General features: G+C 33.9%; 3 protein-coding genes and 1 long non-coding RNA gene across 5 annotated transcripts; 2 read left to right on the plus strand and 2 right to left on the minus strand.

Annotated features, from left to right (window-relative positions):
- The first annotated feature begins 675 nt into the window (after positions 1-675).
- Positions 676-4,106, plus strand: LOC146919735 (SUMO-conjugating enzyme SCE1-like). Its single transcript, XM_085713158.1, has 5 exons — positions 676-808; positions 889-972; positions 3,081-3,233; positions 3,340-3,453; positions 3,789-4,106. Exons 1-5 carry the CDS (start codon positions 743-745, stop codon positions 3,849-3,851), a joined length of 480 nt encoding a protein of 159 aa, XP_085569284.1. The 5' UTR covers positions 676-742; the 3' UTR covers positions 3,852-4,106.
- Positions 4,107-4,752: 646 nt separating this feature from the next.
- Positions 4,753-7,683, minus strand: LOC146919736 (uncharacterized). Its single transcript, XR_015011595.1, has 3 exons — positions 6,175-7,683; positions 5,381-5,486; positions 4,753-5,177 (listed from the first exon to the last, which is right to left on the minus strand). It is a non-coding gene; the product is annotated as an uncharacterized LOC146919736 (long non-coding RNA).
- Positions 7,684-8,796: 1,113 nt separating this feature from the next.
- LOC146919737 (soyasapogenol B glucuronide galactosyltransferase-like) lies at positions 8,797-12,120 on the minus strand. The gene is made up of 4 exons (XM_085711063.1): positions 10,530-12,120; positions 10,441-10,445; positions 9,984-9,990; positions 8,797-9,209 (listed from the first exon to the last, which is right to left on the minus strand). The coding sequence occupies exons 1-4, from the start codon at positions 12,001-12,003 to the stop codon at positions 9,058-9,060; spliced, it is 1,638 nt and encodes a 545-aa protein (XP_085567189.1). The 5' UTR covers positions 12,004-12,120; the 3' UTR covers positions 8,797-9,057.
- Positions 12,121-14,798: 2,678 nt separating this feature from the next.
- On the plus strand, positions 14,799-21,214 carry LOC146919738 (RNA-binding (RRM/RBD/RNP motifs) family protein). Of its 2 annotated transcripts, none has more exons than XM_085713159.1 (10): positions 14,799-15,244; positions 15,331-15,393; positions 16,481-16,565; positions 17,050-17,118; positions 17,313-17,394; positions 17,738-17,789; positions 19,937-20,049; positions 20,141-20,210; positions 20,582-20,667; positions 20,793-21,214. In XM_085713159.1, the coding sequence occupies exons 1-10, from the start codon at positions 14,879-14,881 to the stop codon at positions 20,833-20,835; spliced, it is 1,029 nt and encodes a 342-aa protein (XP_085569285.1). In that variant the 5' UTR covers positions 14,799-14,878; the 3' UTR covers positions 20,836-21,214. The 2 variants fall into 2 exon arrangements, with proteins under 2 accessions (XP_085569285.1, XP_085569286.1); XM_085713160.1 differs by having other exon boundaries at positions 17,316-17,394.
- The last annotated feature ends 913 nt before the right edge of the window (positions 21,215-22,127 follow it).

A 22,127-nucleotide genomic window follows, 5' to 3' on the forward strand; every position in this document is an offset into this window, starting at 1 on the left:
CCAAGTAACAAAAGAATAAGAAATGTTAAATAAATTAAACAATAAAACAATAAAAAATAAGAAATAAATAAAATAAAAGAGAATGGGGTTGAAATCAATGATTTTTTTTATGGAAGAAAGAGGTAGATGAAAATAATGAAAATCAAATTGTCTATATATAATAAAGAATATGTCATAATCAACTTTGATTGGTTGATGAAAAATAAATGAGTCATATGATTCATTTTGATGGGCTAATAGAAAATGAATGAGTAAAGATCCATTTTGATTGGTTGATGAAAAAACATTAAATGAGATGTAGAATATGAAGATGCCACGTGTACTATTGCTTATAAATATATACACGTTTTCACAATTCTCAATACAATCTTTTTAATTTTGTGTTCTTAACTAGTGCCAACGAACACTAGTTAACATTTTCCAAAAATAAAAACTTTGAATACCCTTCGTAGTGGGAATAGGAATAGAGTCACGTGAAAGGCGTGTGGGACATAGTCGGCGTGATTCTCACGCAAATACAGCGAAGCAATGCAGAAAATCAAGGGACGACTCATCCGTAGTTTCCGAAACAATATACCCCATCAATCAAATCAAATCAAAAGATTTACACAACGAAATTAATAGCGAAGCTTCTAGAAAAATATAAAGTACATTGCAATAAGATTAGGAGAAGTTAGTTTCACACAGAAACAAAAAAAGGGTTTATCGATTCCAAAACAGAGAAACACACAAACACTCAAACATGTCTGGTATTGCTCGTGGTCGTCTTGCTGAGGAACGAAAATCATGGAGGAAGAATCATCCTCATGTAATTTCCTACATTTTTCTCTGTTTTTTATCGAATAATTTACTTTATATGTTTTTTATTGATTTTTGATTTCAATTTAGGGTTTCGTTGCTAAGCCTGAAACTAATCCTGATGGCACAATCAATTTGATGGCATGGCATTGCTCTATTCCTGGAAAGGCTGGGGTAATCGCATATCTTTATACATTATTTGCATTTAATCTTAATAATAACCTCTGTAGCACCAACACTTCTAATCGAAGGCAAAGGTGTGTCCGATGTTTGACACGTTTGTCTGTGTACTATGCCGACACATGTGATTGTATTGAATCATGTAATTTTCTCAAATTATTATTTGTGTTGGGTCTCCGACACATGTGATTGTATTGAATCATGTAATTTTCTCAAATTATTATTTGTGTTGGGTCTGGCTTGTGTTTGTGCTTCATAGACGGTTATGCTTTTTGATATTTTGTTTTGAGAAATACCCTAGTTGTCATATCATATGTGCCTGAATTTATGTTAGGACGACTGTAAATATAAAACAATCAAGGGATAACTAGAATTGGATTGTTGCCTTGTTGGTGAGAGTAATTTAGTTAACAATCTATTGTCAGAAGTGTCTTGTTGGAGTTTTGCGTTTGTTAGGACTTTCATGTGATTGCAGATTGTTTTATTAGCACTGTTAATTGAATTAGTGATAGTGTGGCATTGAATATTCCCAAGTTTGAAGGACTTGTAGTTTAAGGATGCTATGATTGTAAGAAACTCACCTGTCTAGTTGAATAATACTCCAAGCTTATTCCGTATGTAATATGTATAACCTGAACATTGTTGTAAAATAGCAGCTATAGTGCTATGGTATAGCGGAATTTGAAAAAGTCGCTAAAACGTTGTCAAATAGTGGCTATAGCAGCGCTATAGCCCTATTTTGCATAACGTAATTTGATCAAACTGCGATTTTCCAAGACCGCGATTGACAACACCGACTTTAACTAAAACGTGTTAAGAATTAACATTGCATAACGTAATTTGATCAAACTGCGATTTTCCAAGACCGCGATTGACAACACCGACTTTAACTAAAACGTGTTAAGAATTAACATGGTATGTTGGAAAAAGTAACGACTTTTCTCCTAAGGTGTTGCATATTTTTTTATTTCATTAATCAAGTATTGGGTTATGGCTATTAGTTTTGCTTATTGACTCTCGCCCTGGGACTTATTTTGTATAAGCTCATCCATTTGCAGTGCCATTCTATGTCTCTTTGTTATTATTTCTTATCTTGTTGCCTGTGATTGAACGGGTTTTCTAAATAATAATTTATTCGTCCACTGAACATTTGACTGAAGGATAGTAAAATAAGAAGTGGCTCAACTGCATTTCAATTTTATTTATCCACCAAAGAGTTTTAGATTGGTTTATGATACACATTATGACGTAATTTGATCAATGTAACCTACCCCACTCAGTGGAATGAGGCTTGATTATTGTTATTGTATTGAAGAGTTTTAGATTTGTGGTTTGATGGATTGACCAAACACTAGTAATATTCCTTCAATGAAATCAAGTCCAGTAACCTGGTAAAAATTGAAAGCAACCAATGTTGAAGAACAAAATAAATCCTATCACAGTCTTGGTGCATTGCAAAATTTTCAACCGATTTCCTATATCTTTTCTCTTAAGGATTCAGAGTAGAATTGGTATCCTTCAATAATCACACACACCACTTTTATGAAACCCATTAGGGAAAATTCGAAATATGGTAAAGCCATCAGCACCTAACTACCTAGTTAACAACTCGTGATTGAAATTATTAAAATGAATAATTTAACAACTCATGCCAACGCTTTCTTGACGCTGATTCATCCTGCTGCATCCATACTTTATTTCTGATACTGGTGTTGTACAATGGAATTATATTATCCTGTATGATAAGAGCTAACTGATTAGTTCAATATGTAACCATCAATATTTACAATTGATGTTAACTGACAAGGTCTTGAAAATCACTCAAACATGTTATCATTGAAAGCTTATGCTAACAAATAACGATCTCTTGCTTCATGCTTATGCTTATTATTACTATTATGTTTGTAAATGTTGAGTGGTTGGTCAGTAGTTTGGACACTATTAATTACTTCATGCTTATGCTTATTATTACTATTATGCATGTCACATTCTGCTACCTGAGGTTATGCCTTGTATTAGGTTTACAATTGAATGATCTGCTTGCTCAACATTGGGCACTGTTATTTATTTCATTGTAATTATTTTGCATGCATTTGCCGCAGACTGATTGGGAAGGTGGCTATTACCCACTGACTATGGTCTTCAGTGAAGACTACCCTAGCAAACCACCAAAGTGTAAATTCCCTCAAGGTTTCTTCCACCCTAATGTGTATCCATCTGGAACTGTTTGCTTGTCTATACTTAATGAGGATAATGTAAGTATGATTCTTTTGATGAATGCATGACCATTTGAAACTATTATAATGTCATTTCACATGCTTCTGAATCTGTGGATTTACATTATCATTCTTGCATGTTTAGGGGTGGAGACCAGCTATAACAGTGAAGCAAATCCTTGTGGGTATCCAAGACCTGCTTGATCAGCCAAACCCTGCCGACCCTGCCCAAACAGAAGGATATCATCTATTCATCCAGGTAGATAACCTGAAATACCCTTCATTTTTCAAATGGATATACGGCCCACTGTTCCGTAAGAATTGTTAATATGTTTGCTCTTCAAGTGGCATTTTATCTTATTAACACAGTGCAATAAGAGTAGGTGCTGAGAAATTGTTGTATTTGCAACATGTAATGTAGAACTATAGCCAATTAGATTAGGGTGCTTAAATTATGTTTTGCTAACCCGCCCTAATTAGCACTTTTCCCCACGGCTTAGGTCATTTGGACCTACCATGAAACCAGTCCTCCAGGGTGCTTGTATTTGTTTGTGATTACTGAAATTTGTCCTTACGTAATAATATTTTCTGTAGGATGCTGTGGAGTATAAAAGAAGAGTCAAGCAGCAAGCAAAGCAATACCCGTCTATTATCTAGTGCTATATGTGCTCACTTTAGGAAATATCCTAGTATGGCAGCTGTTGTTTTACCATTTCTTGCTCGGTGCTAAAATTGTTGTGTGATTGTTGACTGCTATGACATGCAGACGCTTTTTTGGTTTTGACTATTTTTATTTACTCAGGTCTGGATAACATGTTAATATATGACAATTTGAAAGTCAACGAATAATACTTGTTGGCGATACTTCACTGGTACATTTCCTATAGAAATGGATAATTTACTATTATATGATATTATGACTGATGCGCCGAAACTTTTTCCTATTCTGAATTTGTTGTTTCCGTGAAGATTAACAATAGATGTACTTGGTCAATTGGTTTGTTGGACCCTTTATACATCCCATGGCAAGATAAACTTTCAATGAAATTTTGCTTCTTATCTTAGGTGATGAAGCATTTCCCTGTAAAAATGTGCTTCAGTGTCGCTGTGGTAGTACTGCAACTGCTGCTTAATTGGCCTTGTTGACTCCTCCCCCAAGAAACGAATTGGGGAGTGTTCAAAATTTTAGTTATCCGCTAAAGTGTAAGGATGACTTTTCATTGTATGTTAGTTTTTCCGTTCTTCTCATGTAAATGTACATGCTAATATCTGAATGTGGCATGTATTCATGTAAGAGAGTGGAATTATGCGAGTTTTCTCCCGATTCATAACATTTGGAAGCTCATACCTCTTGAATCACTTGATCTTTTTGATTCTATGCATTAAGAATATTATTATCCATTAAAATTCATGAGGTGTATTATGCTAAATGTATTTCCTTCCGATAAATGTTGCTTGCTAAATGTGCTACATATAATGCTTGTTATTGATTCCTAAAGCATGGGATTCCCTTTCCATAACATTTTGTTTAATTGTATTGGTGTCTATTCCCTATTGGCAGAGAGCCAGAGAAGCACCTAAAACTTGGATAAGGTAAGGAAGCATAGTTTTGCTTAAAAAAATTTGTGCCCTGTTTTCTCAAATAGGTTAAATTTCAGTAATGCGGCCACTGTAACATGCGACGTCCTCGTTTATTTTTGACAACAATGTCCTCGTATCGTATATATTGCGTTTCATAATTCAAAATGCGACAAGTTCCTAAATTTCTTTTTTACGTATTTTGAGAGTTGGCCTTTGTTGTATTGTATGCTTTTTAATTGTTTGAGCAAAGTGCTATACAAAAGAACATCCAATTTGTTTCAGAAATTCAATTCAACCCTCTTTCACAAATTTCACAAATGGTCTTCCTGTAAGATGTGCTAATTCATCATCATGTTGTTTTTCTAAAGCTTCCACGATGGCCAATTCAATTTCAACTATTGCCTGTCATCATTATTTTCCAGAAAATCAAAGTCATTTAAACTCGTCAATAAAATTTCTTGTGCTGAAAGTCTATTTAATAAAAGCAATGATTCTTTTTTCAAGACTAATTATGATAGGTATTTGTTTATATCAAAATTATAGACATGTTCAAATGCAAGAATTTATTTGAAAATCTGACGTAGCAATATAACCAGTTCTTTTACATGTGGTGATGGTGCTGACGGTGGACAAGATTTGAGGAAGGCCTGTAATTTTTATGCAAAGCTTTGTGCTGTATATTGAAGCAGAAAGATGTGCAGCTCTACAAAGCTGTGGAAAATATTGAACTAGCCATATTAGAACCATTGAATAATATTTGTAGTTTGATAAACAAACACAATAACAATTTCACATACGGAAAAAATAAATTTGAAATGTAACAAGTAAAGTGATAAAAGTGATTGAAATAATGATTCTCGTTGGTCAAGTTTCAATGATTGAAGTTTCAGATGCAAATGCAATCTTTTACTCCCTCCGTTTCTAATTATAAGTAAATTTTACTTTTTAGGTTCATGCAATTAATGATGCATGTGGTTTATAATATGGACCACATACATTATTAATTGAATGAACCTAAAAAGTCAAATTTGCTTATAATTAGTAATAACGGAGGGAGTATTTACTTTTGTAAGACAGATGAAAAGGTGGAACATTCAGTCAGTTTATATATTGACTTTTTAATGAAGCTGATAGTAATTAATAGCAATTGCATTGTTGAATATTTTCAACTTTAATCATGGTAACCTTGCAATAATAAACCAATTGTATAAATTGAATAGAACAAGGACAACCAATAAGTATATTTAAGGACAGGAACATTCAGATAAAAAGTGGTGCATAACCAAAATATATCTAGTACAGACAAGCAAAATTCAAGACGACAAACAATGCATAACCTGCATTAAAATTCTACCGAGCTAAATAAAATAAAAGTATTTTAAGAATAAATGAATAATACCTAGGAAGTATATTTTGACATTGAATCTTGATATCGGAATCAATCTCATTCCCTAGATTTATGCATAGTGTTTTCATCTTCTGGTGAGCACTCTTAAAAACAAGGTGTAGTATATTCATCTGTCTCAGACAGATACTTTGTAGCCCTCTTATGAGTGGCAGCCTGGAAAAAATATTAGTGGTTAATTAAACCGAAAAGTGTATTCAATTAAAAATTCTCATCATCGTCATAAAAAAATTGAGTTGCTATATCTTGGAAATAACGACAGAAAGTGATTTTCGCCTCAGGAGTTGAGATATCATGATGAAGGCTGTAAAGCTCAACGGCAGGTTTCAACGCAGGCGCTGCATGACCGGATGCTGATCTAAAATCCTCAATAATACCAGAGGAAGGCGACTCATCAAGGGAGGTGTGGTTCTCATAGTAGCCGATTCTGATTAGATGACCAAATTGAGCCGTATTAGATCAAACAAAAAAGTCAATCTATTTGAAAGTAAACAAATGACAACTGAAAATAGTTAATTGACTAGTACAGAGGGTCTATTTGTCATAACTTTTTTTGTGAACAAAAGAACTTCGATTAATTTCATAGTCAACCGCACGAAATAACTTCAAAAAAATTAGAAAACTAGATGCTGTTAATCAATTTAAGTTACATCGATTGAATAAAAGAGATGTCGATGATACCTTCAGGCAGATATATCAGCCACTTGGACAAGAACACGGCCAAAATGCTCTCGCTTGGAATCTCGAACATCAACAATCAAATCATCTCTATGGCTATCTGGAAAACTATAAAGGTAGTCAGAAAAATTCAACTAGCATAATGTTGATGGATTAGAAAACTACCAAAAAGAAAAGAACTTACAACATATGAGCGTCACGAGATCCAGTATGCAACTTAACGGCACCTTCTTCAGCTGAGCTTTTGAGCTTTAAAAAACATGTATGTAGCAGAATTTGATCAAACCCCGCAATGTTAGAATATAGCAGCTATGAAAAATTGCTATTGTTCCGCGATAAGCTTTTTGGTACAAAATGTTGTCAAATAGCAGCTATTCCAGTGCTATATCACTGTTGTGTATAGCAGAATTTGATCAAACCACTATTTTCTGCGATCCACAAACCTTGATATACATCTAATCATAGTTATTATTCATGCTTAGGTATTCAACTAACTGCTTAGGTATTCAAACACTATAACATTCAAACTAATAAATGGTCCTCAAGACACAGTAAAATTGACTTCACAGAGAACTTATAAAAACAACCTATGGCATTTTTCATAATCTTTTTCAACTTATTTTTCATGGAAACAACTTATAGCTTATACATAAGCGGTTATCATGATGAGTGTGCCATAAGCTGTTTAGTCAAACAAACAAAAATGCAAGAGACATAGTTAGTAAGTTTTACTGATACAAAACTTACACTTAATCATTCATTATGTCTCGCTAGCTAGCGATGATTTGATTATTAAATGTGATTGTGATTATGAAGCAGATTAAAATAAACAAAACAGAATAAAAGAGTGGAAAATGTAGTTTCCTTGTGGTGGAAGAATGCTTAGAATTAAACACGTGGAAATAGAGCATGTATATAGTGATTCAACAGTAGTATTAACATTCTTGTCAAAAATAAAAGGAAATAATAAACAGCGGCAATAGCCCGACCGGTCTTTTTTTTTTTTTTTAAGAAACTAAAATGGGATATATATATATTAACAGCGGTGGTAAACGTTCCTCAGTACAAGGTGTATCAGGGAACCCACCCCAAGAAACAAACCGTCAATACAAAGTATATACAAAACTAAGGTTAGTCGAGACCCAAACAAATCATAGGGTCCGACCACCATCTCTGAGAGCCGTACACAAACTAGCCCGACCGGTCTTAAATATAAATAAAAATTATTTTGTCAAATTGGATAACCGATTATAAACCAAATATATCAGTTATCCAATAAACCCGATGGAAAAATAATTTGCATATTAAATTATTTTGCCTAGTTTTTTCAATTCAATGTAGATTAAATCAATGACTTTGACGTCTTTAACATTAAATATTTAAAGGCATTAATATTTCAAACACTTTTTCCGGTTATATTTATAGGTTGTTTGTCGTCGTATGTTATTCACATAGATGTTATGAGTTTGTTTACAATTCATCCATTATGGTTTTAACAATTTTTAGTTTATTCTCAATCGATGTATTCTATCATTTGAATGAATAAATGTTGTTATTTTAGTTTTTTCTTATTTAAAATAACTCATTCATGCATGGTATTGCCCCATTTGGTGTATGTGGGTTGGAGTCCTCATAGTTGAGGAAGAAAATAGTACCTGCCACCTGGTACAAACAAAAAAACAAATTATTATTATATCATAAAGAGAGACAATAATGTATAAAATTCTTACACTCAAGAACCACGAGCTTCTGGCTGCATTACCCCTCTTCTTTTTTATTTTTTATTTATAAAATGATGAAATTAATATAAAAATACTCAAGCACGGATGGCGTGGGTAATTTAAAAACGAATTTAATTACATGTTTTACACTAAAAAGAGCAATTTTTGTACTTTTAGTAAAATTAAATATACGACGACTTTTGAAATAAAATTACAATGAAAGAATACGATGACATGTGACACACTAAATATAGCAAATATTGTTGTATGCCTTACATTATTCCAGTGATCACACACACACACTGTAAAAAAAAAAAAAAAGTACATCATTTATTACCTTCTTCTAAGTTGCAACACATTACATTTCCTCAAAATTTCAGTTCACACTTACCACAACTACATTCATAGGATCAACAAAAGAAAGACAAACATTCAACAAAACAAAAAAAGTGATTATTAGTAGCAACTTCTTCTAAGCTTAAACCTTAGCAAGTTTAATTGACTTAAGCTCTTGAATCAATTCCACCATATTATTATAAGAAGAACCACCAACTTGAATAGCTTTCTTTGCTTCAACACTCAACTCTTTAACTCTTTTCCTCATAGCAACTTCTTCTTCACCACCTTCCACTTAGAATTAAACACGTGGAAATAGAGCATGTATATAGTGATTCAACAGTAGTATTAACATTCTTGTCAAAAATAAAAGGAAATAATAAACAGCGGCAATAGCCCGACCGGTCTTTTTTTTTTTTTTTAAGAAACTAAAATGGGATATATATATATTAACAGCGGTGGTAAACGTTCCTCAGTACAAGGTGTATCAGGGAACCCACCCCAAGAAACAAACCGTCAATACAAAGTATATACAAAACTAAGGTTAGTCGAGACCCAAACAAATCATAGGGTCCGACCACCATCTCTGAGAGCCGTACACAAACTAGCCCGACCGGTCTTAAATATAAATAAAAATTATTTTGTCAAATTGGATAACCGATTATAAACCAAATATATCAGTTATCCAATAAACCCGATGGAAAAATAATTTGCATATTAAATTATTTTGCCTAGTTTTTTCAATTCAATGTAGATTAAATCAATGACTTTGACGTCTTTAACATTAAATATTTAAAGGCATTAATATTTCAAACACTTTTTCCGGTTATATTTATAGGTTGTTTGTCGTCGTATGTTATTCACATAGATGTTATGAGTTTGTTTACAATTCATCCATTATGGTTTTAACAATTTTTAGTTTATTCTCAATCGATGTATTCTATCATTTGAATGAATAAATGTTGTTATTTTAGTTTTTTCTTATTTAAAATAACTCATTCATGCATGGTATTGCCCCATTTGGTGTATGTGGGTTGGAGTCCTCATAGTTGAGGAAGAAAATAGTACCTGCCACCTGGTACAAACAAAAAAACAAATTATTATTATATCATAAAGAGAGACAATAATGTATAAAATTCTTACACTCAAGAACCACGAGCTTCTGGCTGCATTACCCCTCTTCTTTTTTATTTTTTATTTATAAAATGATGAAATTAATATAAAAATACTCAAGCACGGATGGCGTGGGTAATTTAAAAACGAATTTAATTACATGTTTTACACTAAAAAGAGCAATTTTTGTACTTTTAGTAAAATTAAATATACGACGACTTTTGAAATAAAATTACAATGAAAGAATACGATGACATGTGACACACTAAATATAGCAAATATTGTTGTATGCCTTACATTATTCCAGTGATCACACACACACACTGTAAAAAAAAAAAAAAAGTACATCATTTATTACCTTCTTCTAAGTTGCAACACATTACATTTCCTCAAAATTTCAGTTCACACTTACCACAACTACATTCATAGGATCAACAAAAGAAAGACAAACATTCAACAAAACAAAAAAAGTGATTATTAGTAGCAACTTCTTCTAAGCTTAAACCTTAGCAAGTTTAATTGACTTAAGCTCTTGAATCAATTCCACCATATTATTATAAGAAGAACCACCAACTTGAATAGCTTTCTTTGCTTCAACACTCAACTCTTTAACTCTTTTCCTCATAGCAACTTCTTCTTCACCACCTTCCATCATCACCATAATAGCATTCCCAATATCTTCCCTTTTCACAACCTCACTCCCAAACTCATTCCAATTTCTCCACTCTTTAGCTCCAACAGGAACACCAATTTTCAACACATCAACCACAAGTTTCTCATTGAAAAAATGTTCAGCAAATAAAGGCCATGTCACTGTTGGTAACCCAACATTCACACTTTCAACAACTGTGTTCCAGCCACAATGACTCACTAACCCTCCAATTGCAGGATTTTCAAGGATCAAAAGCTGTGGGGCCCATCCCCAAATCAAATAGCCTTTTCCACTTTCTTTCACTTTCTTCTCAAACTCTTCAAGAAAAACACCACCTTCTTCATTTTCTTCATTTTTTCTAACAACCCAAATGAAATTATGACCTGAATCTTCAAGTGCATGTGCAATTTCAACTAACTGAGAATATGGAAATTTATTCATACTACCAAAACTTACATATAAAACAGAACCATCTGGTTTTGAATTCAACCATTTCAACCACCCTTCTTCTTTTGCACCCTCTTCTTTCTTTGCATACCCTCTTGCAGCTTTATCTGAATCATCTTGATTAGCCCATAAAGAAACAGGTCCAAGTCCCCAACTTTTAGTTCCCATAACTTTCTTATAATGATCATAATAACCACTTTCAAGCTTATAAAAACTATTGAAAACAGAACCAAAACTTTTCTTCTCTGATTCCTTAATCACTTTCATCAACTCAGTATACTGATTCGGACTCCGAAGCCAATCTGGTAATTGCAATCTTGTCATCTCCAATTCATCAGGTAAATCCGGTATAACGAATTTATCAGTATCTGATTCAGCTTTCAAATGAGGTGCATAAACCTCTACAGAATGTGCAGCAGAACGAGCAAGGTAACTAGCACCATGAAACATAATCCTAGGAATACCAAGTTTCTTAGCAACATCAGCTGTCCAAGGAAAAAACATGTCAGTGACAATGAAATCAGGTTGAAGTGTTTCAAACAATTTTTCGATGTCAGGTTGAAGAATGTAAAGTCCCATGTAGATTTTTGGGATCATTTCTTTTGGTGTGTTGACATTGAAAGCTTCTATACCTACTGGGATACCAACTTTTTCAGCTGGGAAATCGATGATGTGTGTTCTAATGGATCTACCACGTGAAGCATCAAGGTTAATGGAGTTTTGAAAAATGGTGGAGTTGTATTTTGTGGAGATTATGGTAACATCTACACCATGAAGTGCAAAGAGTCTTGCCATGTCTACTAATGGAATTATGTGACTTGTTGAGAGAAAAGGTAAGAAAATTGATTTCAACTTTGGTTCAGTTTGATCCTCCATGGTGATAGTGATAGTAGTGATTCTAGTTTTTGGGTTGCAAAGGTTTTTTTGGTCACACACTTGGTACTAGTACTAGGACATTTTGGTTCTTTATATAAGAGGAGTTATGGTAGGTAATAATCTTACAAGAGATGTGTTTTAGTGATAAGAATTAATTAAACAATCTTTAATTGTATTGTTTAATTAAGCAAATTTGATTCTCTGCATGCAACATGTGCAATGGCTTCATAGCCGTTTATCTAAGATCATTGCACATTTAATAATTCAATCGTGGGACACGAGGATTGAATTTTTTATTTTTATTAAAGATTATTACATTTTTCCCATAGATTTAAAGTTTACATTTTTTATTACCAATGTGGGACCTGGACCTGAGTTCATGAAGTACCAACGCGACATTAGTATCATTTATCAGAAACCATATCAACAATACAAATTTTCTCAAAAAAGAGCATCAACTAAAATAGAAACACTAGCAAAAGATTGCTAAGTTTTTATCTATAAACAAGGAAATAAGGACAAAAGTAAACACCTCAATAACTGTTAGTCAATTAGTTGAAGAAAATTGCTTTTAGCCACTTACGGTTTGATCAGAAGTATCTTGAACCGACTAAAATGCCTCGATTAATTATTGTTTGCTTCTGAACGGTAGTTAATTGTCCATCCAAAAACGGCAGTTAACTGTGTGTTGTAGAGAAAAGCATAGTCTGCATGATTTAAATGCAAAATGATGATACAAAACGGCATGTCTAGATATCTCTAAGTCAGAAATACCGTTCAACAAACAATAATTTACCAATAACAGTTATCACTCATAATCAATAACATGAGACCAATTCAATATTATTTCAATAATACACAACTGATTGAAATTCAACAACAATTCAATATTTGGGAAATTGACAACATTAGATAATTTAATTTATATAAACCATTATTTACACTTGAATAGAGGTAAGCGGGCAACAAACTGCGCCGCTAGACTTTTTTGGATGGCAAAACCAATCCTCGTGAACACAACATTCATGGACCTAGGAGACATGACATTGCTATGCATGACCTTTTGAACTCTATGTAGAAGGTCAACAGCCTCTGGTGCTAGGAAACCAAAAGTGTCAAAAGCAAATGGTATAAAATCATGTTGACGTTTTCTCATGTTTGGCCACATTGCTTGACGCGACTTTTAGGGCTGCTTGTCCTACGGTAAAAGGTCTGACACCTAATCCCATAAGTGGTGAAACCCCAGTCAAGTCTACACAAGCATGTTTTCCACCTACCCATCCGTACACCATAACGTCTGCATGCCTCAGTGTTGATCTTCTATCTAGTGGGTCAGTCAGGAAGTTCACATGCACCTCCTTCTTCACTGATATTCCCGCCCGTCTGAATATATCAAAAAGTACATCCCTAACAAAGTCATGTCTGTACTTAAAGCCGAGAAGCTCCTTACAATGAACGGCATGCTCCCCAAAAGTATCCAGACACGCCTTACGACAAACAGGACACACTTCATCAATAGGAAATAGTGGAATCATAAGGCGATATCTAATGATAGTCCAGTCTACTTGAGTTTAGGTAGTTTAACACTAAAATTGTATTGAGAACTTTAAGTTGTTTTGAGGTTGATGAGCGTCTTACTCATTTTGAATAACATGTGATCTTTCAACAACTACTCAATTCCCACACTTTAAGAGGTGAAACAAGAAACTCAATAGGTGTGAAGAGCAAACTCTTTGTAAGTCTGCTGACCAGCCCACTACAATTAATCTTGTTAAAGTGGTAAGAAAATTGCTTTTCTGACATTGAGAAGTTCACAATGACACATGTAAATGACCTAAAAAAAACCCAGCGGTAGTTAACTACCGTTTGCCAAACCGGCGACAGTTAACTGCCGCTGGCCTCAGCGGTAGTTAACTACCGCTGTAAATTGCTTTTCTGCACATGCCCACTTGTTCTGCCAACAACTTCCATTTTTAATTGCTTTTGTTCTTCGTTTTAATTCATGTTCAAAGAAACCCTCAACAATCCTTTCTCTTCGTTCTTCAACTGTAAATTTACAAAATTATGGCATCCTCAAGCAGTACTAGATCTAACCCAAGCTGGATTCGTTGTACCAACATGAATCATAGATCGTTTAAAACGAAGCCGGATTCGTGCTCTGAGGTGATTGACGGAGAAAAGGAGATCGGTCCGAAAACTGGAATTGATTTACAAGGATCGTTTGTGAGGCCGTTAAGGATGGAAGAACAGATCGAAACATTGATTGTATTTCAAACACCCAATTGAACTTTCACACAGTAATACTTTCACTGATATTTGTGTTGTGAAACTCAGTTCAAGCAAATTTATAAAAAATTCCAAAATATTGCTTGATTCCACAGTAGAAAGAGATTATTGGTGTTTGGTGTTTGAAACGATGAAAGAATCGATGAAGAAGGGTGAAAACATACTACTTCAGATTAATTTGTTTCCTTCCATTTGTTATGTGGTAAGGCTTTCAGCTAATGTGTTGCGTGTTTTCTGCAAAATTAAAAAAATCAGAAAAGCAATTAAAAAATGGAAGTTGGTGGCAGAACAAGTGGGCATGTGCAGAAAAGCAATTTCCAGCGGTAGTTAACTACCGCTGAGGCCAACGGCACTTAACTACCGTTTGCCATCGCCGGTTTGACAAACGGTAGTTAACTACCGCTGGGGGCTTTTAGGTCATTTGCATATGTCATTGTGAACTTCTCAATGTGAGAAAAGCAATTTTCAAGTAGTAACTTACAAAACAATTCAATTTTTATTTATTTTTTGACAAAAACAAAAGAATCAAAATCGAAAACTGAAAATCAAAATTCTAGGGCTTGTCAGTGAACTGCAAAATCAAGCTTCAATGGATGACATGGCAGCGTACTACTCCCAAACCCAACCGCCGAATCTTCTAACTTATCAATACTATCCACCGCAACAACCACCGCCTCCGCCGCAGTATCAACCCATTCCGGTGATACCACCGCCACCCGGTGCTCCACTACCGCCGCCGCATCATATTCATCCTCAGTACATTCCACAACAGCAACAACAACCACATGTGTATGATTCTTACGTTCCTTCTCCGCTTTCTTCAACCAATGATGTTCGCACTCTCTTCATCGCTGGTCTTCCTGAAGATGTTAAGCCTCGTGAAATTTATAATCTGTTTCGTGAATTTCCTGGTTATGAATCTTCGCATCTTCGGAGTCCCAATAATTCATCGCAGGTACAATTTTGATTGCGTAAAACATGTTATTGTAGATTATTGCTTTGATTTGTTTCTGAATTTTTGTGTGTTTGTGTTTGTGACAGGCTTTTGCTTTTGCTGTTTTCTCGAATCAGCAATCTGCTATCATGGCATTGCATGCCCTTAATGTGAGGATATTATGTTTTTATTTTTTTCAATTTTTTTTAGAGTGAACAATTAATCTGGTCCTTTCAATTTTCGAGGCTCAGTCAAAACTAGCTGAATGTATCAAAAATTCAAAATTAATTATGTTAAAGAGTCCATATTGGATGCAATATGGTCTGACAATGTGAGTTATGTTGGGCCACTTGCTATCAGGTCACGACTCACACTCCAAATGTCCAGTCGTGGGCATCAGGGTGTGTTTTAAAACTTAAAAGTTCCACATTGGATGAGATATGATTGACAATGTGATTATAAGTGAGGGTCATCCTCACCTTATATGCCGATTTGGTAAGGTTGAGTGAGGCCCTACCCGAATACTCTAATCACTTGAATGTGTCTTTCGTTATTAAATTTGGTTCTCAAATATTACTTTCATTAGTTAATTTGGCCTTTGATTGTATCTCTTGCTAGGCAATTTGTTCATAAACTTACTAACAAAAGACACACTTAGGGATGATTTTGTAATCTCAATAGATTCCCCAAGACTATAGTGACAATGCTTCACATATTCACGGACCAAAATGACTATTTGCTATGTGCTCGTTATTTTATGTCACATCAATGAATTTATGATTAAAAAGCTTTATGGTCCATGAATATGTAAGGTGGTGTCACTGTGTTACAAAAAATATAGGGGTGGTGTTTCAACAATGCAGAGAATAAATGGTTGTGTTTGATCCATTGAGTTTTTTTAATCAGGTATATCACATTTGAGGGAGAATGAGATTCCTCTCACTTTCCTCATCTTTCTCCACTGCGTTAAAAGAGAAAATCATATTTACAAAAATATGCCCAAAATGTGTCTTTTGCTAGTCGGTTGTCTGTTACTACTTAGTTTGGTAGTCTTTTGTTTGTTAGTTTGGTCTGTAGAATTACTAGTTATTAGATGATGACACACCCGGGAATGTTTTTGAAGTTTTGACACATTGAAAGACTATGATGATACTGTCTCACACATTTAAGGACCAAAGTTACTGTTTACTCGTAAATATATTGGTCATCCAGTTTTGCTATATGAACATTGAATTTTTTGTTTTATTTGGTATGTAGGGGATGATCTTTGATCTTGAAAAGGGCTCCACTCTTTATATTGATCTGGCTAAATCCAACTCTAGAGCTAAACGTGCAAGGATAGGTGTGATTTTTAATTTCTTTATTTTGCCATTCAGACTAGAACTACTTTTGATGTGTAAAAATTGATAGGTTTTGTGGGTTTGGGTGAATGTTAGAAAGTTTCAATTCTCTCAAAATTAAGTGTGAGTTTGAATGAATGTTTGATAAAGGTGAATTAGAATGAAATTGCTTTTGAAGTTGTTTTAGTTTCAATTGAGTTTCAAGTCAAGTGGTTTGTCTTTTAATTTTACAACTCAACTCAAAACTACCTTTTCTTACTTCTCACCAAATTGAGGTGTGGAACAAAAACAAATTTCTCTTGTTCTATTCAAACACTTTAGTTTTCACTAAAATTTCCTGAGCATAATCCAATTGGGAACGCAGCAGGTTGATTTTGAAATGATTATTTTTTGCTGTAATCTTCAAAAAGTTATTTTATCTCATTTTATTTCTAGAGCCTCCAGATAGATTTGGTGTGATTGATTGCCATTTTCATTGACAAGCAGATGATGAGAGAGCTAGCTCAGATAAGAAAGCTCGTGGATCAGCACCCTCATGGCCAACTCCTGATTCTGGTAAGCTGATTCTAGATAAATGTATAGATGTTCTCTATGCATGCGACTTGTATGGATTTTTCCCTTTACTATTCTATTATTTCGCTTAGTTCAATGTCTAATATCATTCTTGGAGACCAGTTAAGTATTGATCACACAAATGACACTTTATATATGAGCTCACATTACACATGTTTTGCACTCTTCGGCACTAGCAGGTGTTAGCAGCATCCACATGCCTGGAATGGGTAATCCTGCTTTCAACACAAACATGATTGGTTATCCACCTGCACAAAGGTCATCTGCACTACTTAATCACAGCTTGTTATATGGAATTGATTGCTTCTAGATCAGATAAAGCACATTTTTCAATTTCCAACGTTATTTCGAGATTCAATTGTCGAACTCTTCCTCCACTAGAAGAAAATAACCAATATCTTGTTATATGGAATTGATTGCTTCTAGATCAGATAAAGCACATTTTTCAATTTCCAACGTTATTTCGAGATTCAATTGTTGAACTCTTCCTCCACTAGAAGAAAATAACCAATATGTTTGAATTATCAATTAAATTTTTAGGGTAGCTGTTTCCTTTATATTTCATGCTATATTGTCTAATTTTTTTCTTTTTTGGTTATAGTCATGGAATTGCTGACGGGAATGCTATGCATGACAGTCTATTTCTAAATCTGGTTAGTGATATAAAAAACTCAATGTATTTAACTTGCGCGTCACCTTAAATTTATTTTTCAAATATTATAGGGTTCAAATGGTTATATCTTTATGTGCTAAAAAAACACAGTGCTGTTGAATTAAACTTGTCTCCTCCACTTGTTGTGTCTGTTGAGGAATTCAAAAGCTTGTTTTTGCCTGTCTTTTTTGTTTGCGTTGGAGAGAAGTTTTTCTAAACATCAGATGGCATTTCTCTTTGTTTTTGTAACTTTATGAGGAATGGAAAACCATCTTCCTTTTTCATTCTCTATTTATATCCGCTTTAAGAGAAGGTAATGATTTGGAGAACATAGCAGTTTCTTCCCTCGTACAACTATTTATAGTCATATTCCATTTTGCTCCATTTTCCACTATTAGACAAATAATAGTAGTATTCTGTTGTAAAAAGTATTTGCACAATGATCTCACCGGTCTGACTCTCTTCTTGACAGCTATTTAGTGTTGTCAAGATTGCATGTTTGCTCAAAGGATTGAACAATTTTACAATTTTGCCATCCTTTGTAATCCCAACTGTTCAGAGGATTGTAAAACCCACCATGTAGGTCTTGTGAAAGGCTGCCTACGGTAGAGTCATGCAGTCTGACCCTTTCCTTAACCCCCCACCATGCTAGGATCTTTGTAACACTAAGTTGCTCTTTAGATGTACTAGTTAGTTAAAAAGGGCAACCCGGTGCACTGAAGCTCCCGCATACGCAGGGTCCGGGAAGGGGTCCCACCATTTGGTGTATTGTACGCCGCCTTACCCTGTTTTTACACAAGAGGCTGTTTCCAGGACTTGAACCCGTGACCTTACAGTCACATGACAACAACTTTACCAGTTGCGCCAAGGTTACCCCTCAGATGTACTAGTTAGTTATACTCTAATATTTATCTTTTTATTTCGGATAGAATTTTCCAATCATATTTTATCTCCCCTCCAATCCTTGGTTAGATCTCCATTTGATTACTTTGCTCCTAACATTTAAATGGTCATCGGCATGGTACATAATGTGACGATGTCTATGTCCTGGTGTGATGACTAGGTTTTGGTGTGGGGAGGAAGATAGTAAGCTGGTATATAGGGTGTTGTTTCTCTTCGGGGATTCATTGATCCTCCAAGAGGACTTGGTAGTTTGTGCCACTTGAGCTTAGCTCTTGGTCGTAGACTTTAAGCTATTTCATACAACTTTTAATACAACAAGAAACACCATCAAGTCTTTTCCGACTAGACAGGTTCTAGCTACATGGACCAAATGATATCATACAATTTGTTATGTATGAGGTTTATAGATAAACCACTTATGTCTAGATCTCTCTCAATGATTTGACCTTTTTTTTTTTTTTTTGTTCTTCCTCTGTTTTTAGCCATTAAACTTTCACCCGTTCAATCTTTTTAGCTTATCGGTGCTTCTATAGGTCTTCTCAATACCCACCCAAATTACCTAAGATTCTACCATCTTTACTATGGGGCTATACAAACTTTTCAGAAGCTCATTTGCTCATTTTTTTCAGACAGTATTAAAGCCTGTGTGGTTAAACCGTTAATCTACATATATATCAAATTTGCCATCACATGTGGGAAATGCAATTGCCGAACTAATGACCTGTAGCTGCATTTTTTTTTTGTAGTTTTTCTTTTTGAGTTTGATCATTACTTTAAGCTCATTTTCTACAATTTTGCTTTCTATTTAGTTAATTTATTAAAACAAATGTTAAGTGATTAATTTGTTAGGGGGAGGGAGAATTTGTTATAGCAATTATCGAACCTTGGACCTCTTTCATGTTACTCCTTCAGCATCCCAGTCCATATAATAAATTAATAATACCTGGACTACACCTCAGTGACATGTTCTTTGGTTAACGATTAGGTTTTTTAGTATTATTATGATTGACATGATACCATGCACTTCTCTAAGGACACCTGATTGTACTATTCTCTTCTGCTATACCAATCATTTGCCATTAATAAAATAAACTGTAGGTTTAATAATTATTATGCAGTGCTTATGTCAGTATGTTTCTAATGTTTGAATCACCGTGTATAATCATGTCTTTTTTTTCTTCATGTCGTACAAATTTGAGACTGTATATCATTTTAAAAGTTGCATTTCTAATTTCTTTTTGACAGAAAAAGTGTTCCAATCCTTACATTCCAACAAATACCACCCCATGTGCGACTTTATTTGTAGCTAATTTGGGGCCATCTTGTAATGAACAAGAGTTGATCCAAGTATTTTCCAGGTCAGTGTACAAGAACCATGTGAAGTACTTTATTGTTTGTAAAATCTGTAGAAGCAGAAGTTGTATTTGCTTATATTTGCATCTCTATCAGGTTCCCTGGATTTCTGAAACTGAAGATGCAGAGCACATATGGAGCTCCTGTTTCATTTGTTGATTTCAAGGTTTTTCTTTCTTTGCCTTTTAATTTTGTGTTCAAGTTTAATAATTATGTAGATAGGAGTAGTTTATTTCACTGCATGTTACTTCCTGTTTCAACTTTCAACTTTAAATGGATTCCCTGGTTATTCTCTATCTGCATGCAATGACGTTAACTTCTAACATAAAAACTTTTATGTTAAAAAATGCATTTTAAATTATGTGCAATGTTGTCGATGGCGGAATATGCTGAAAAGCCAAAAATCTGCCACTCCATTCCGCCTTGCCCGCCCTTTAACAACACTGATTACGTGGTGGTCTATTGATTTTGCCTTAACTGATTTGCATGATAAGATTTTGATGTTTTACTCAGTTTGATTGCTAACCATGCATGCAGGATATTCCTAGCGCAACTGTCGCCTTAAACAGTCTGCAAGGCACCATTCTTTATTCCTCACCAGCCGGCGAGGGAATGCGTTTAGAGTATCCTTTGGCTACTATCATAGCATCTTTTTTTGTTGGGTTTTATTTTATTTCATTTATTTGTTTTTCCAGGGTTGCATTTCTTTACTTCACGTTGTATGATATTTGCTTAACAAGAATTTTAGATATGCTAAATCGCGGATGGGTATGCGGAGGAAGCCGAAGTAAATTGTGTGCTGGAAATTTTCTATTAAAAAAAAAAAAAAGCAAAAGTAAAACATTGGAGAAGTCGTCCATGACTTTTTTGAGAGACACACTTGCCATTAGGATGCATTATGAATTCTATTTGCGGTTGCAATAGAGGGAAGCTTAACGGATTTGTCCAAAACTTTGCAAGATTTAATTTACAGTTTCTGAAGACAAAGTCTAAGATTTAAATTCTTGTATTTGTCTTGGTATTTGAAAGTTCTACATTGATAAAGTTCTCCGGTATCATATCCCCTTGTAAATTTCATATAAACTCGGTACTTCTAAATTTTTGGCGGATTTATCAACAATTCGAGATTCATACAAGTTGTGAATTTAAAATCATTTGTTAGTATCATAATTTTCGTGTATACTATAGGTTATGTAAAATTTATGATAAAATTTGATAGGTGATAGCCGAGAGTGTTATTTGCTATGAAGTCTGGATATGTAGCGTGCGATATAGATATACAATTTTTTTTTTTTTTAAATTTAAGATACAATTAAGACATTAAGACACGTTACAATAAACCATTTATTTATATACATGTAAAATATTTGAAAGAAATATACATTGATTATTTTCATTACTATATAATTTTTTTCTCGAGGGGATTATAGTTTATTTTGAATGAGAGGGGATTATAATTATAAAATATAACAATTTACAATTAAATAAAACACTGTTGAGCTGGGTAAATTAAAATAATCTATTTTCATACCTACTTAAGGATATCAATAAAAGCGTGGTTATTTTTTTTTTGGCCGGGGTTTGAACCCCGGACCTTGCATATATTATGCATTGTTCCTACCAATTGAGTTAATCTCACGAGGACAAGCGTGATTAAAATTTAAAAGCACTCAACAAATTTTATTTCTCCTCAAAAAAATAAATAATAATTTATTTAATTTTATTTTTCTTTCTATAGGGAACAAATTTTGTTTAACTAATTGAGTCTCGTCACTCACTAACATCATCAATAAAGACATACTCCTTCCATCTCTTTTTATAGGCACAAAAATCCCTTTTCCATCTCTTTTTAAGAAAATTGATTGAATAAAATTTGTCTTAACGAGGGATATACTTGAAAAAAAAGAGTAATAAATGCATATAAAAACATGCATATAAAAACATGTAGAGTCTTATATATAAGGACGAATGTTTTTTTTTTTATAAAAAAAATAGTCTTATAATTAAAGACGAATGAGTACATTTTAAATTTGGTTCATTAATAGACAACTCTATTTATTCGCACGTTGAATTGAATCATCTA

This window comes from Medicago sativa, chromosome 5 (genome assembly GCF_051527215.1).
Source record: "Medicago sativa cultivar Bolivia chromosome 5, Bolivia_mono, whole genome shotgun sequence".
NCBI lineage: Eukaryota > Viridiplantae > Streptophyta > Magnoliopsida > Fabales > Fabaceae > Medicago > Medicago sativa.

Excerpts from the sequence above, each read along its gene's own strand:
- LOC146919737 (XM_085711063.1), bottom strand. The coding sequence starts at position 12,003 with ATGGAGGATCAAACTGAACCAAAGTTGAAATCAATTTTCTTACCTTTT.
- LOC146919738 (XM_085713159.1), top strand. The coding sequence starts at position 14,879 with ATGGATGACATGGCAGCGTACTACTCCCAAACCCAACCGCCGAATCTT. Across the intron at positions 15,394-16,480 it reads TGGCATTGCATGCCCTTAAT|GGGATGATCTTTGATCTTGA; the intron begins GTGAGGATATTA and ends TTTGGTATGTAG. Across the intron at positions 20,668-20,792 it reads GGCGAGGGAATGCGTTTAGA|ATATGCTAAATCGCGGATGG; the intron begins GTATCCTTTGGC and ends CAAGAATTTTAG.
- LOC146919735 (XM_085713158.1), top strand. The coding sequence starts at position 743 with ATGTCTGGTATTGCTCGTGGTCGTCTTGCTGAGGAACGAAAATCATGG. Across the intron at positions 3,234-3,339 it reads CTATACTTAATGAGGATAAT|GGGTGGAGACCAGCTATAAC; the intron begins GTAAGTATGATT and ends TTGCATGTTTAG. Across the intron at positions 3,454-3,788 it reads GATATCATCTATTCATCCAG|GATGCTGTGGAGTATAAAAG; the intron begins GTAGATAACCTG and ends TATTTTCTGTAG.